We start from the raw sequence: 13,504 nt of genomic DNA, 5'->3' as shown, positions 1-13,504 counted from the left end.
CCTGGCCTTGTATTTTTATGAGTTGCTGTTCATGTTTCGTCGCGTAGTCAGATGGAGGACAACATACACCCTATAGAGGCGTTGCGACCTGCATCGCAAGGTGGTTCAGCTCAGGAGCGCGGAGTGAGCACCGACTTGGCCCCCAATGAGTCCGGCCACGATACAAAAGAGGAAAACACGAGCACAGAGCCCCGCAAAAAAGATGAAAACGAGTCCAAGGACAAGCACCAGGATAAGACGATTATCTTCAAAAATCATCTCGGCGACCGCTATGTTTGGCCGTTCGAGTATTGCCGATCTTTTGACGTGCGTTCATCTAGATGAAGAAGCTGTATGGGCTCTAACTTCAACAGTCCATCAAACCCCTTCTGGAGGAAATCTATACCCGCGTAGCTGACCAAGATCTAGTAGAGGAGGTCGAAAAAGGGAGGTATGATATCCAGACCGATGATGGGGCTACCATATTGCCGACAGTCTGGAATTTTATCGTCAAGCCCTACTCAACGATCAAGATTTTCTTTCCGTCAAGGAATTTAGCATCGCGAAGGCCCTCGCCGATCGCTCAAAGTTATCCAGAGAGTCGACGTTCTCCGAGTCCAGGCGGGGCAAGACTCCAGGATGGCCTCGATGAGGTTGAAGTTGTGATCGATCGCTCGCACCCGCTATATATCAGCCCAATAAGGTCGGAAATCGAAGCAGGAGAAAGCGATAGTGATGCAGAGTCACTAACGCTGACGGAGAGTGAGGATGAGGTACCTGAACAACCCCCGCTGCCTGAACCTCCTCGTGATGTTGTCCCTCCAATCGATGCGGAGGGCAACAAGCTCTCATTCAAAACCAACACAGCATACGCGAGACCATGGCAACAACGTAAGCCGGGAGGCAACAAAGACACTGCAGAGAAGCCCAAAGGTCAGAAAGCCGTCCGCAAAATCAATTCTGAGGGCTTGAGAATCACCAAGGCAATGGCGGTTGAAGATGAGGGTAAAAGCATGGTCAAAATCTACACTCTTCCCGATCCGGAAAGCGCTACGACGTGTGAGAACATTGGCATAAGATGGTACCATCTGCATTCCGAGCAACTAAGTTTTCCACACTTTATGGAAACGTGCTTGGCTGTTCCAGGTCTTTCTGAACGATCTAAGATGCTGATCAGGAAAACTTTTAGCAAAATCGAGAAAGAGAAGGCTAGGATGGCGTTGGACGGTATGTTCATCGAACCTGGGACTGTGCTGCGAGGAGACGAAGACTGCCAGTCAGACCCGCACTCAGTCATCTTCTGTTGCGTGCCATATTTCGATCTTCAACCTGCGCTGAAGAAAGCACCGAATGGGCATGCAGATCGACTCTGCGCTCCAAAGACTTTGATACAGGCTTACTACCCGTACGAGCCTGTTCGTGAAAGAGACTTAGAGCAGGCCTATAGAAAGTTCGGTGATGATCATTCAAATCGTCTCATTCACGTACCAAATTTGTGGGTCATGAATATTGGTTCTCACGCTGTTGTAACCTGCGGACATCAGCCGCTGACGAAAGAGTTTGTCAAGTCGATTGAAGTCGTGCCTGAGGATTTACAACCGCTACGACTAGAAGCCACCACGGGAGGTACCGATAGGATTAGATTAAAAGACTGGGACGGTCGTATGCTTCATTTCTCGCTCGAGGAGTGTAGGTCATTCTTCCAGATGGAGCAGAGGCTGAGAGAAGTGAAATATTCCTTGAATGGAAAAGTGAACAAAAGAGATTTGGAGTTAGGTTGGATCACGACAGGGGGCGAAAAGAAGGTCACTCCCTTGATCTGGACTGACATCATTAAACAAAATGGCTCAATGTTCATCGACCTTACTGTGTCAGACAAGGATAAGACGAAAAAGGTGGACAACAAGCACATTATCATACCGCTTCCGCAACTGTTGGCATCGTCTACACTATCGAGCTCAGTACCACCTTTCTTCCACTGGCCACAAACAACAGAGGACTGTAATCAAATAAATCAACCACAGACCCCTCAAGGTTTGATTCTCCCCGACGTGAAGAGGGCAATACACTGCTTGGAACAGGTCGACAAGGCCATGATGTCAGAGACACTGAACCGTCGTGAAGCTGATAACGCAGTGGGCTCCACATTCACGTCCACGAGCTTTTATCAAGGCCTCCAAGAAGACACGTCTGAGAATGTTAGATCTATTATGGCATCTTTGTTGCGTTTGGCCCAGGAGAACACAGAACATGACGAGTCTAAGCTTACGCATCACCAATTTGTCATCTACAGTCAATGCGCGAAGATTGCGAAGATGGCGTCTGAGTTTTTCCAAATTGTAAATGCAACGTTCAAACTGTTTGTGGAAGATGTCGACAAAAGCACCGTTTTACGCAAGGTGTGGGGTGCTATGGCGAGCATGTATGTGCTGGTTGTTAAAAGTTGTCAATTAGGTGATCTGGGCGATGATCCAGCGGAGTACTCTGATCCAAACCAGACTCATGCCGAGTTGACGAAAGCCCGATGGTTCATTCGTCCTTTCTCGAACGATCCATTCTCCCCTGATCCAGAAGCTGACGAGAAGCTCAAGCAATCGCTCAGGAGGTGCAGACCTTGCAGACATCTTCATGCTTATCGTACACCACAAGCTGCGTTGGAACACTTGCAGAAACATCTCGAACCAGCTTCTCTACTTGAACAGGAAGAGGACCTTTCTAGAACGCATCGTTCTCCCAACCTACCGGCTGAATGGGTAGCGCACTCAGGCACAGGGTCAGACGATCATCAACGCAGACACTTGCCCATGCAGTCTACACAACGGGACATTCTTGATGGAGAGAAGGCTGAATATTCAACATCAAGCACAGAACTACCTCGACGATCTCCTCCGGCCGTTAAGGAAGCAAACCAGAACCTCAAGGATCGAATACTCAGCCTTGCACAGCTCAAACGCGAGCAGATGGACGCCAGTTCGCTCAGAACACTCCATCGTGCCTGCCAAACTGCAAGAGAGTTATTCATTCAAGCAAGGGAACTTGCTGAAGGTGTGATGAACGAGGATAAGACTATGTCTGAACTATATCATCTCCCAAACCAATTGCTCGAAGCCTTCCGCCAAATTGTAGTCTTTTATCTTGCTGTAGAACGAGCATTGTTCTATACAGAAGCCTCTTTCCTCGGGGATGGACCACAGAGCGATCCCTATTCGTGGCCATACCAACCTGAGCAAGGTCTAACCGTCGTGGAACGGTTTGGCGACGGAGCGTGGTGCTCCTTGGCTGATACTCGCCGCGAACTCTGCAAAATGGTTATGTCAAAACCACCAAGAGATGTTTTTAAGAGACTGTCTCTAGGTCCAGAGTATTTGTGCAGTTGGTTTATGAGAAGGCTACTTGTCAAGCCACTCGAGAAAAGCATGACAGTAGCTGATATGTATCGGGAATATCTTTCCACAATTGTAAGCACGCATCTATTCTCCAAATTTTTGTTTAAACTGATAGGTTCGCAGCAATTCCAAGTCAATCACCGCCCAGGCAAACGTCTCCTGCGCTCTATCACTCTCCTCCACGAAGAACTCCTGATTCTCAGAAAAGTCAACTCCTGGCAAACCAAGGCTATCACAAATTATATGTTCGTCCTGGACGACGCCACGTACGAGAAGGACATTCCCTCCCGCCGCGGAATGTTCCCATACGAACGCATGCTGCTGAATTCCTGCCTTGAAAGTCTTGCTCTCGCAAATGAGGAATACGTCGACCAGATCAATCGGTGTGGCCCGTTGTCAGAAACCACAAAACAGAGTCTCGAGATCAACGAAGAAGACCACGGGAAAGCCATCATGGTCTTTACGATCGTGACAATCATCTTTCTGCCACTATCATTTGTCACGTCGTACTTCGGGATGAATAGTTCCGATCTGCGGGATATGGAGAGTGGTCAATCTCTATTCTGGATTGTCGCTGTTCCGCTTACAGTCTTCACCATGTCGTCTATTATGTTGATTGGGTATAATGGCGACGAATTGCGCGATCTCATCACCTCTATCTATCGCACGCTGACAGGCAAGCATCGTGGTACATCAGCGCGCGGGATCAGCGTTGCACAACGCAAAGACGCGCACCTGATACAAGGCGACTCGAGCAGTATGGTTGATCGCGAGAGCTATGCTGATTCTGCTGAGTTTGCCAGTCCTCGTCCAGAGTACTACGCAGAGGAATACTCGCGCCCGACATTCGAGCCCGAACCCATAACCACGAAGATCGCCACCGCAAGCTACTCCGCACCAGCAAGCAGGCCTGTAGGATACAGTGTCCGTTCCAAACCCCCGATACATTACAATACCAGCATGAATACACGCCGAGAAACGAGGTATAATGTTGAAGAGCTGCGTCTTCTGCCACCGATGGTACGAATGGCTGAACCGTGGGCGGAGGAGAGCAGCGATGAGGAGCGTAGAAATGAGTATACATGGGAAAAGAAGCATCGAAAGGGAGCATCAGCGAGGATAGCGTCGCTCATGTATGCGGAAAAGGAGAATACGAGGACTAGGGAGAGGTTTTCGAGCCGTAGAGGGTATTGATGGGCAACGGCGATGCCAGCATCTCCAATAGGATGCGACATACTCATAGCCATATAAACATGGCCTTCTGAACGTATCTATGATTGTTATATCAGTACCACAGGATGTGCTACTCCATGTTCTGGTACTCACACGAGAGCTCTTTGCGCAAATCCAGATCACTTCGGCACCGATACCATATTTCAGACAGTTGCGGTGCGCTGAGTGTGCTTGGTTTGTTTTGAAAAGACTGTATGGATAAGTATAGTCCTGAAAACAGTTTGTTGGAAACCAATAGTAACGCAATCTTTGATAGGTGCACACATTAGTCTATTTATCAATGATGTTACACCTTCATACTTAACCTCCTCTTCCTTGTGATCGCCGAGCAGCAGCAACAAATCCACGACATCATCGCCGGACGAAACGAACACTCCCAACGGTGTCGAACATGCCTTCAAAAGAACATGTAGAAGTTGAAAGACGAGGATAAACTTGATGAATGTATTGAGGCTGTCCGGAAGCTATTAGAGGTAAAGCATGCTGTATTATCCTCTTATGAAGGTACTCACGCCGATTGCCTCGACAGTTGGCAACTTAAACAAAGTAGAGGACTACCCTCTGAGCCTACCTGAGTACATCCCGTCACGTCCCACTTTGTCAGGCTTGGATTGCCCCTTATCACCCTTGTCATTCCTTCCTGCCAACAACATCCCTCGACCGTCGTCCAATCACTTGAATGTTTGCAAGACAAACCATTCGTTCAAGAATATGTACATGAATATCATTCTTCCAGAGAGTTCGCAAATTTCCTCAATTCCTCCACTAAAACCATCAGTCGGTCTCAGGCTCCCAACTTCACGATGAACGTCTATGAGAAGCCAAATGAGACATACCGTCAAGATGCCGATAGCAGGTCTACCTCTTCCGCCTCTAATATCGATCTCAGCAGCCCTCCAGCCATTCAAGTTACGCGCAAGAAGTCTCTCGCTTTCCATCTTACTTTTGTCGCTGTTCCTATCAATCTCTTCCTCTACGCTCTTTATGCGACCATGCTGGCAGTATCCACCTCATTAAGTCAACTTCGTCCCTCTTAATCCTTCTGGCTACCTAGGAATGATCTGTTGACTGGTGTGCCTTCTTCCTGCCAGACTATTGCAGCCGACCTTGGAGGTACTTCTTTGGAGTCGTTCTGAGCCTCCATCTCATACCTGCCACATACACCTTGTCCTTTGCCGGATCAGTAGTCTTTGCCCTGGTTCACAACATGTGTATCACCATTCTAGGTCACGTTCTCCTTGGAATCTCTTCCCCACCGACCGCCTTTTTTCTCCACCTTCGACCACTGGACCACTCGCGGCTGTCGCAACTGTGACGCTTGGACTGGATTGGCGTGCATTTTTTTACCATCGGTACCGTTCTCTTCGATTTCCTTCTGAGCTGGGCAGGAAACTTGTACGCCTGGGGCTCGTTCCGTACCCTGCTTCCTCTCATGCTTGGAGTCGCCATACTGTCGGCTTTCACCTTCTACGAGAGTAAAGCAGCAGCTCCAATCATGCCACATCGTATCTCCAGCTCCAGGACAGCCTCCACGACACTAGCTAGAGTTTTCCTTCATGGCATGTCGTTATATTCGCTACTACAATGGCTGCCACTATTCTACCAAGTTGTCATGGTCAAAACAGTGCTCCAATCGGCTGTGTTGCTCTTACCTACAAGCGCTGTGAGCGTGATAGCGCCAACTGGCGGAGTCATCCTTGTCGGACTGGCCAAGGTAGGGTATCGATGGAGCATCCGAATCTCTTGGGCGTTGACAGCTGCGGGAACAGGGGTCCTCGTGCTGCTCGACACTGACTCATCGTCCCAGTTTCCCACGGACTTCCAGTTCACTGGGGGCGGGAATCGGTATGTTGCAGCCAATGAGTCTGTGGTGGCAGTTGGGTTGCGTATCCTCCAATACATCGTAATGCAGCCACAAGATGCAAAACGCTTTCGAATTGGTTGCGGAGAGTAGTAAAGAAGCTGGCGGTTTATGGCGGAAAGATATCCATACCAGATTGAAAGCAAACAACATGTTTCTGTCGGATATCTTCATACCCTTCGATGGTATGATATTTTCGTAAGCCATCGAAACGCCCACCTCACGTGGTTACTGTACTTGACCCAACGGCACTGAAGTTTGTGTGTAACAATCCAAGCTTCTAGTTTCCTCAGCTTTCTTTGGACAGATCCACGAACTCCATTGGGTGAGCGAAGCCGTCATCATAATATGACGAGAACGAAAGCATATAGAAGAAGGATCCGAAGTAAGGCGAGCGCAACAGAGAGATTGGGAGAAGGGAGACCTGCAATACCCGATCTTCGAACGATGAGACCAGATCGCTGCCTTTCCGAATTTTGCACAACCCAGCTGTGAAAACGACATGTTTGAGAGATAACAATTTCATACTGGTTATCGCGTGTAGCATTCCGTTCGGATGAGTTCGAAGAGTCTCTCGTTGTTGTTGGTGAGCTTGCCAGAATCTTCTGTTCCTTCCAGTCCTGCTGGCGCCTCTGTAAAGGATGTTGCATTTTCTTCTGATATGTTCGAAATCTTCAAAAGCGTCAAGTATACCTTGACCTTGGAATCTGGAGTAGGTATTGTTCTCGGAAGCAATGAAGCGCAAATCCAAATCGAGCAGTATATATGTCCAATTGTCATAGCACCAAGGATAGAAGTGACATGACGATAAGAACCCGATATCCGTGGTAAAGATATCATAAATCGACTTCCTCTTACAACACCCAGCTATAAGTGCTGAAGCGTCATAATCAAGATCGTTCACGTCCGAGAAACGATCCACAATTTGCCCAATCGAAGGACGTAATAGCCGATCAGATGCCAGCATAGAGCGTACCATAGGGACTATTATGTCAAAGTGGAGGGCATGCATGTCCAATCCATCGTACCAAGTGTTCGTCGCCTCCATGTTACGTGCGAAGCTAGATTGACCGTTGCCGGTTCGTTTCCAGTGATCTTTTACTTCCGAGAGATTGTAGCCGCAAAGAGCTGAAAGCATCTCCGTGAGAATACAACCGAGGGAGAATATGTCGGTTACCCTATTACGTGGCTCATGCTCTAGCACTTCGGGTGCCGCGTACCGAATTGTCCAAGCGGAAGGGTGACCTGTGGTAGTCGAAACGTCGTCCTCCGAAAAGTCGAGACTTGGAGAAAATAAGATTACGAGCCTCTTAATAACAGGTGTGTGCTTACCTGAAACCAAAATCGGTGAGCAGGATGTTATCTCCATGTACGAGTACGTTTTGGGGTTTAAGGTCTTCGTGTCTGTAATCGATCAGTTCTGGAAACAATGGTGATGATATATTTGGTGAGTCGGGTGCATGTTTCAGTGATGTTGAACCTTACGATCATTTGTGACCTCAAGAGACATGAGACACTAACAGACAAAACTCACCGAATCCTATTCTGATGAAGATAGTTCCTAGTGGATACAGTCAGCTTCTTTGCAAGGACGAGAAACTATTCTCTAAATGAACAGTGGCACTCGGTAATGAACAACCGGGGGTGGAACCATATCAAGAATACAGTTGTTCAGCCATAGAGACTGTATGTACAGTATAAATCGGATTGAAAATTGACTCACAGCGCGTTACAAAGGCAGTGCATGCCTTGGAGTAAAATCTGTTCTTGCTTTTTAGTCAGACTTGGCTGATCCATAAAAACGGCAAGGTCCATATCTGCCACAGGAAGAGAAAGTATATTAACTGAATCTGAGTCCGTATAACTCTTTACGAAGCGCACGCAATGTTGATAAGTCACTTGGCGCATAACGCCAATCTCACGAGCAAAGGCGGTCATAATCCTTTTGTGAGCGTTGAGCTGCTTTGGTCTTCCGATCTTCTTTCGTACGCATATTAGAGGACAAGGAGTTGTTGGTATCGACACTTCTTCAACAGTTCCATAACCTCCGTCGCCCAACGATCTGCGCACCGACACAACGGTATCATCGTCTTCAAAGATGGCGTGGAATGGGCGTAGTGTATTTCTACGTTCAAGAGAGTTGTAATGTGTCAGGTCTACGTCAAGTATATCGTGTTGGAGCTGCTCGAATCTGTTTTGATCCTGGGGATGTTCAAGAAACTTTCGAAGCGTCTGTTTCGGGAGGGGAAGCCATAAGTCTGTAATCCCATGAGTTTCGAAGACTGCTCGTACTGTGAGATCCCCCAGCCTCGAAACAATGTGGTCTAGTTTCGCGGTTGTTGATACGGGATATCGATAAAGCTGTGAATGTTCGGGGAAGGCTTCGGATAGTGTGCCCATTGTCTGCTGGCGACCTGGTTGCCTCTCGCTGATTCCAACTCTCCTAGGGAATAGCGTATGCAGTGGCGGTAATCTTACGGCGTTGACATGCTCGCTGCTTAGAGGCGGTAGGTCCATGTTTGGGTCCGGGATATTCATCGAGCGCGAGATTTAGTGAAGTAGCGAAGTTACGAAGACGTGTAGAAGGCATTATGCAATGTCACTCAGCAGTCAGGCTGAGGTTGCTCTTTAGATTGGTGAGTGTTTCGCTTAGTTACGCTAGTTACCAAATCACGTGTACTTAGCCTAATCGCGTTATCGTTAAGAGTACTATGCAGCCCCAACATCCTTCCCCGCAATCACAATGGCTAAACATATGTTTTCTTCGCGCTCGAGCAATATCACAAGTACTAGCGTGCCACCTAAAAATAGCATTGTCGGCGCAACATAGCATATCTAATCGCCTCCTTGCACCTCAATCATCGTCAGACGAGCCAATCCCACAATGCCTATTGAGGTAACTCGCATGACAGAGGCCGATATAGACGGCGCAATAGACACAATCCAGCAAGCCTTCGCAGATGACCCATACAACAGATGGGTATATCCTGATCGCTCAAAGGTACTTCTGTCACTTCATCGCCTCAATCCCTACCACTGACCACCTCCAGATCTCACTAACCCGCAACCGCGTCTCTCTTACTCTCCGCTGCCATTGGGGCATCCGTCATGGCCTCTTCCATGTCGCGCGCGACCCCACCTCCTCCACGCCTACCAAAGTTCTCGGATGCGCAATGTGGCTCCCACCGCACCCTCCTTCCGAGCCCGAATCTTGGCCGCTCTACCTTTCCTCCTGGACTCTCTGGCTTTCGCAAATCCGGATGAACCTATGGTACGGCCGTGGTGGGTTAAGCACAACGCGATACTGGATATGGAAGGCGCGGCAGGCAGAAGCGCAAAAGGAGCTTTGGACGAGCGAGAAGGGATACTATTTCTGTAATATCGTTACGGTGCTCCCAAAGTGTCAGGGAAAGGGCGTGGGGAGAAAGTTGATAGAGGAGGTGCTGGGTATGGCAGATAGGGAAGGAATCAGCTGTTATTTGGAAAGCAGTAGGAAGGAGCCGAATGTGGAGATTTATGAGAAATTTGGATTCAGGCTTGTGAGGGAGATGGAGTGTAGAGATGGGGAAGGGGAGCAAGATGCGATTAAGCTCTATTGTATGGTGAGGGATCCTCAGGGTGGCGGTGACGGGAATATAAAGAAGACGCAGAGTATAGATGACACTGTTGGCGCAACATCCGAGATTGCCTCATGAACGCAGGTACATGAAGTTCAGACCAATATCTCAGATATTTCCTCGAGACCCAGATCGAGATCCAGATCCGGGTCCTCAAACAATCTCATATCCCACTCGTCCGCCCTCACAGGCCCTTCGTTCCAGTCCACGCCCTCCCATCCTCCAAACACAGTCTCCGCTGCCTTCTCCCTTCCCTCCCTGTCGAATATTTCCACAATCCTTTCCGCACCCTCAATCGCCTCACTTAGCAACTCTTCACCCTCCCTCCTCACACGCCTCCCCACCGCCCCCACAACCTGCCGTACTGGCTCACCAACCCACCATCCCTTTGGCGTCCAACCCGCAAGGGCAAACCACCACGCAACCAGCACCAGCGCCTTTGGCTCCTTGTCTTTGACCAGTTTTAGAAAGTCCGGCATCAGAAACGAGCAGAAGACGTGTATGCGGACGAAGAAATCCGGGCTCAGGTGGTAGTAATACAATGACAGGAAGATCGGGGAGAGGGCATGAAAGACCGGGACTAAGATGTCGTGGTGTTCCGAGTTGGGTGCGAGGAGGGCCATGAGAGACGGGGGAAGAAACAGAGGTGCGGAGTTGGGATGTGTAAAGAAGTATGTTGACGCTGGATTGGGGTGGTCGGGAGTTGCGCCGACAGGACCTGCCTGAGTGTGATGAGAAGAGGTGTTCATGTTGGGTGGCGGTGGGAGGGTTCGCAATTCGCGGAGAATGAGGGGATAGATGGAGAGCTTTTCGATGCCTGCGGACCAGCGGAGGGACGCGAGGATGCGTAGGCCCTCGCTCATCTTCAGAATTGTGTACATCCAGTCCAGATACTCTTCTGAGGTGGAGGACTCTGGTAGAGGGACCAGAGACAGCAGAAACGTTCCTGTCAGAATAACACTTTCGTAATTCTCTGTTGTTATGTCCTGCAGTGCTTGGGTGTATGCTGAGAACGTCTTTTGCCGGTATATCAACGCCTGCTTTTCAAGGTCTTTGCGTGGACGTAGAGAGTTGCTGTGTGATGCTGCCATACTCAAAACTGCGTAGAGAAGGTAATTCTTCGAGAGGCTCATTTGGGGCACTAGCTCTCTGTGTACTATACCGACACTTTCGTCTTCGCGAGCTGGAAGGCAGCGCCATGTTGCTGTTTTATAGTGGTGGAGGAGCTCAAGGTCGATTGATGAAAGGTATCCAGATGATGTGTGTACCACCGGCACTAGCCAGGATTGTATTGAAAACTCATTGAAGTCGACTGCATCGAATGGACTCGTACTCTTGGGAGAGGCTTTGCTGGATGGTGATGATGAAGATGATGATACCGACAACGGCGCATTCGATAAGGCTTCTTGAGGATATTCGCAATTTAGTCTCCTCAGTGAGCAGTATCCACAGGCTGGCTGATCCTCGTCGCACTGCACTCTGTTATCACATACCACGTTTGATTGTATGGAAATGCATACCTTCACCTTCTTTCGCTTGCACGTCAGGCAACCGCCTCTTGACTTTCGATGTGCACGTTTACTTACGAAACCAGCGCTGCGACGTACCATCTTGGAAACAGATGTAGTGGGCTCACATTAGCTGTTTGCATTGTTGTTGAGTCAGATGAGATGGGCGCATTAGGCCTCCACTGGGAACATTGGTGCATGAGGATATGCTTGGTTAGATCGGTTGGAACAGTCACTTACGTCATGATATTGAGTAACGTACCCATGTTCTTGAGAGACAGTTCACTATTCACATGATTGAGCCTAACTCCTACTGAGGAAATATGAGAATACCCTTTTCCCTAGCAATATTAAAAGTTTGCATAAGCATAACATGCATAGATCTGTCACTGACTCTGCGCGACTCCCACCTCCTCATCACTCCCGTGCTCTTTCTTGCTGTCACTTTGCGGGACATACTTTGACGGCTGCAGAACCAGCAGCAGCATCAACACCAAGAACATCGGTACAGCATCAAATGCATACAGCGCCCACTCATGCGCGATCAGATAGCCGGAGTTACCCATAGCATACTCGATCAAGCGAAGAGTACAGCGGAAGAGAATGAGCGTGCTGACGCTATACAAAATCCAAAGCATCTTTCTCCAGTTGTTCGAGAGATCTTCGGTGGCCGTGTAGTTGTTGACTTTGCGATTCATGCGGATCTGGAAATCGACGGACGCGACGAGGAAGACAACGAAGGTGAAGACTTGGAGAGCGAGACCAGCGATGACTACTTTCTCGCCTGCGATTGCGAGATTCAATTTCATGGTGCCCATGATGCTGGCACCTATGCAGTGTTAACAGGAACTTAACTTCTCTGTTGATTGATGGGCGAACTCACCAAGGCCTTGAATGATGAGAGTGCTAACATCTGCTGCGACAAAGATGCGAGTGTACCATTTTGGTTTGATGAGAGAGACATCTTCTCCCCCAGCGAGTAGGATGGTTCTTCCGAGCATCATATAAGTTGTCGCGGCATAGAATAGGGGTCCAACGAGGAGTAGAACACCCTGAATGATGTATGCTGCCCATTCTTCGTTGTCGTAGTGGGATCCAATTCGAGCTGCAAACCCTCCAACCTCGCCTAACGTGAATGGTAAATGACTTGTTCGAGTCTTGCGGTAGAGGATATCTTACACATAGCTCCTATGACCACAAAGATGACAATATAGTTCCGAAGCTTTAGGAACTGCCAGAAATGCAATAGAGCCATTATAAGGAAGATGATCATAGCAATTATTGCGCCGACAAGGGACGGGACGTAACGGTACATCTTCCAGTCAAAATATTTGCTGCTGGGAGGATTGGCCATCTTGCAGCTTGAATAGTACCAAAGACTAGGAACGGTGGAGAGTGTATGAAACACTAAAGATCAAGTGTAGAAGTAGTGGATACAGTACGTCGTCAGGAAGAGAAGCTGTGCATGGAAAGTAAGGAGGTGAGAAAGCATCTTAAATACATTCCAACGATGGAGTAGACAAAGTCTGACAATCTCGCATTGGTTGTTTCTACATTCGCATTCGTCTATCTTACCTTTTCCGGAGTCTCATGTTCATGGTCGATATCAGAGTGTATGACGGAGTTTGGTAAACGGCGCTAAATTCGCATTCGACAATCGTCACTTTTGACGCTAAATTCGCATTCGTGAGCCAATGGGAGGAGGGGGCGATCTGCAAGGAACACAACAACATGCTAAGATCTCATCTTGAAAACGATCAAACGGAGGCTTGTCAAGGATATGAATAACAACGTGGATTGTGTGGCTGCAAGAACTTGAGCCGTTTCATTACCGGGATAATAGAATGATAGTTTAGCAAGGTATAGAAACTTGACGACGGCTGGCAATATCGTCTACAAAGAAATGGAAGCTACAGCCAT

The 13,504-nt window shown here is 48.5% G+C and overlaps 6 protein-coding genes across 6 annotated transcripts; 3 read left to right on the top strand and 3 right to left on the bottom strand.

Moving 5' to 3' along the window:
• Positions 1 to 965: 965 nt before the first annotated feature.
• Positions 966 to 4,559, top strand: P153DRAFT_297485 (uncharacterized protein; the record flags this gene model as incomplete). The annotated part of the gene is made up of 3 exons (XM_033664158.1): positions 966 to 2,706; positions 2,818 to 3,437; positions 3,489 to 4,559. 3 exons carry the CDS (start codon positions 966 to 968, stop codon positions 4,557 to 4,559), a joined length of 3,432 nt encoding a protein of 1,143 aa, XP_033520937.1.
• Positions 4,560 to 5,717: 1,158 nt separating this feature from the next.
• On the top strand, positions 5,718 to 6,650 carry P153DRAFT_79595 (uncharacterized protein). Its single transcript, XM_033673408.1, has one exon. It carries the CDS (start codon positions 6,031 to 6,033, stop codon positions 6,550 to 6,552), a length of 522 nt encoding a protein of 173 aa, XP_033520936.1. The 5' UTR covers positions 5,718 to 6,030; the 3' UTR covers positions 6,553 to 6,650.
• On the bottom strand, positions 6,651 to 9,074 carry P153DRAFT_79589 (kinase-like protein). The gene is made up of 4 exons (XM_033673407.1): positions 8,183 to 9,074; positions 7,994 to 8,020; positions 7,792 to 7,863; positions 6,651 to 7,742 (listed from the first exon to the last, which is right to left on the bottom strand). The coding sequence occupies exons 1-4, from the start codon at positions 8,995 to 8,997 to the stop codon at positions 6,749 to 6,751; spliced, it is 1,908 nt and encodes a 635-aa protein (XP_033520935.1). The 5' UTR covers positions 8,998 to 9,074; the 3' UTR covers positions 6,651 to 6,748.
• A 269-nt stretch (positions 9,075 to 9,343) lies between these two features.
• P153DRAFT_297287 (acetyltransferas-like protein) lies at positions 9,344 to 10,154 on the top strand (the record flags this gene model as incomplete). Its single annotated transcript, XM_033664150.1, has 2 exons — positions 9,344 to 9,460; positions 9,510 to 10,154. 2 exons carry the CDS (start codon positions 9,344 to 9,346, stop codon positions 10,152 to 10,154), a joined length of 762 nt encoding a protein of 253 aa, XP_033520934.1.
• A 65-nt stretch (positions 10,155 to 10,219) lies between these two features.
• Positions 10,220 to 11,686, bottom strand: P153DRAFT_263401 (uncharacterized protein; the record flags this gene model as incomplete). Its single annotated transcript, XM_033662848.1, has 2 exons — positions 10,220 to 11,548; positions 11,597 to 11,686. Coding segments are annotated over 2 exons (1,419 nt in total), but the record flags the coding sequence as incomplete, so codon positions are not given.
• Positions 11,687 to 11,889: 203 nt separating this feature from the next.
• On the bottom strand, positions 11,890 to 13,192 carry P153DRAFT_369234 (RTA1-domain-containing protein). Its single transcript, XM_033668712.1, has 3 exons — positions 12,764 to 13,192; positions 12,468 to 12,710; positions 11,890 to 12,413 (listed from the first exon to the last, which is right to left on the bottom strand). The coding sequence occupies exons 1-3, from the start codon at positions 12,936 to 12,938 to the stop codon at positions 11,971 to 11,973; spliced, it is 861 nt and encodes a 286-aa protein (XP_033520932.1). The 5' UTR covers positions 12,939 to 13,192; the 3' UTR covers positions 11,890 to 11,970.
• Positions 13,193 to 13,504: the final 312 nt, after the last annotated feature.

This window comes from Dothidotthia symphoricarpi, assembly GCF_010015815.1.
Source record: "Dothidotthia symphoricarpi CBS 119687 unplaced genomic scaffold P153scaffold_17, whole genome shotgun sequence".
Lineage (NCBI taxonomy): Eukaryota > Fungi > Ascomycota > Dothideomycetes > Pleosporales > Dothidotthiaceae > Dothidotthia > Dothidotthia symphoricarpi.
The sequence above is the reverse complement of the archived record's forward strand: the minus strand, read 5'-3'. Positions and strand labels throughout refer to the sequence as shown.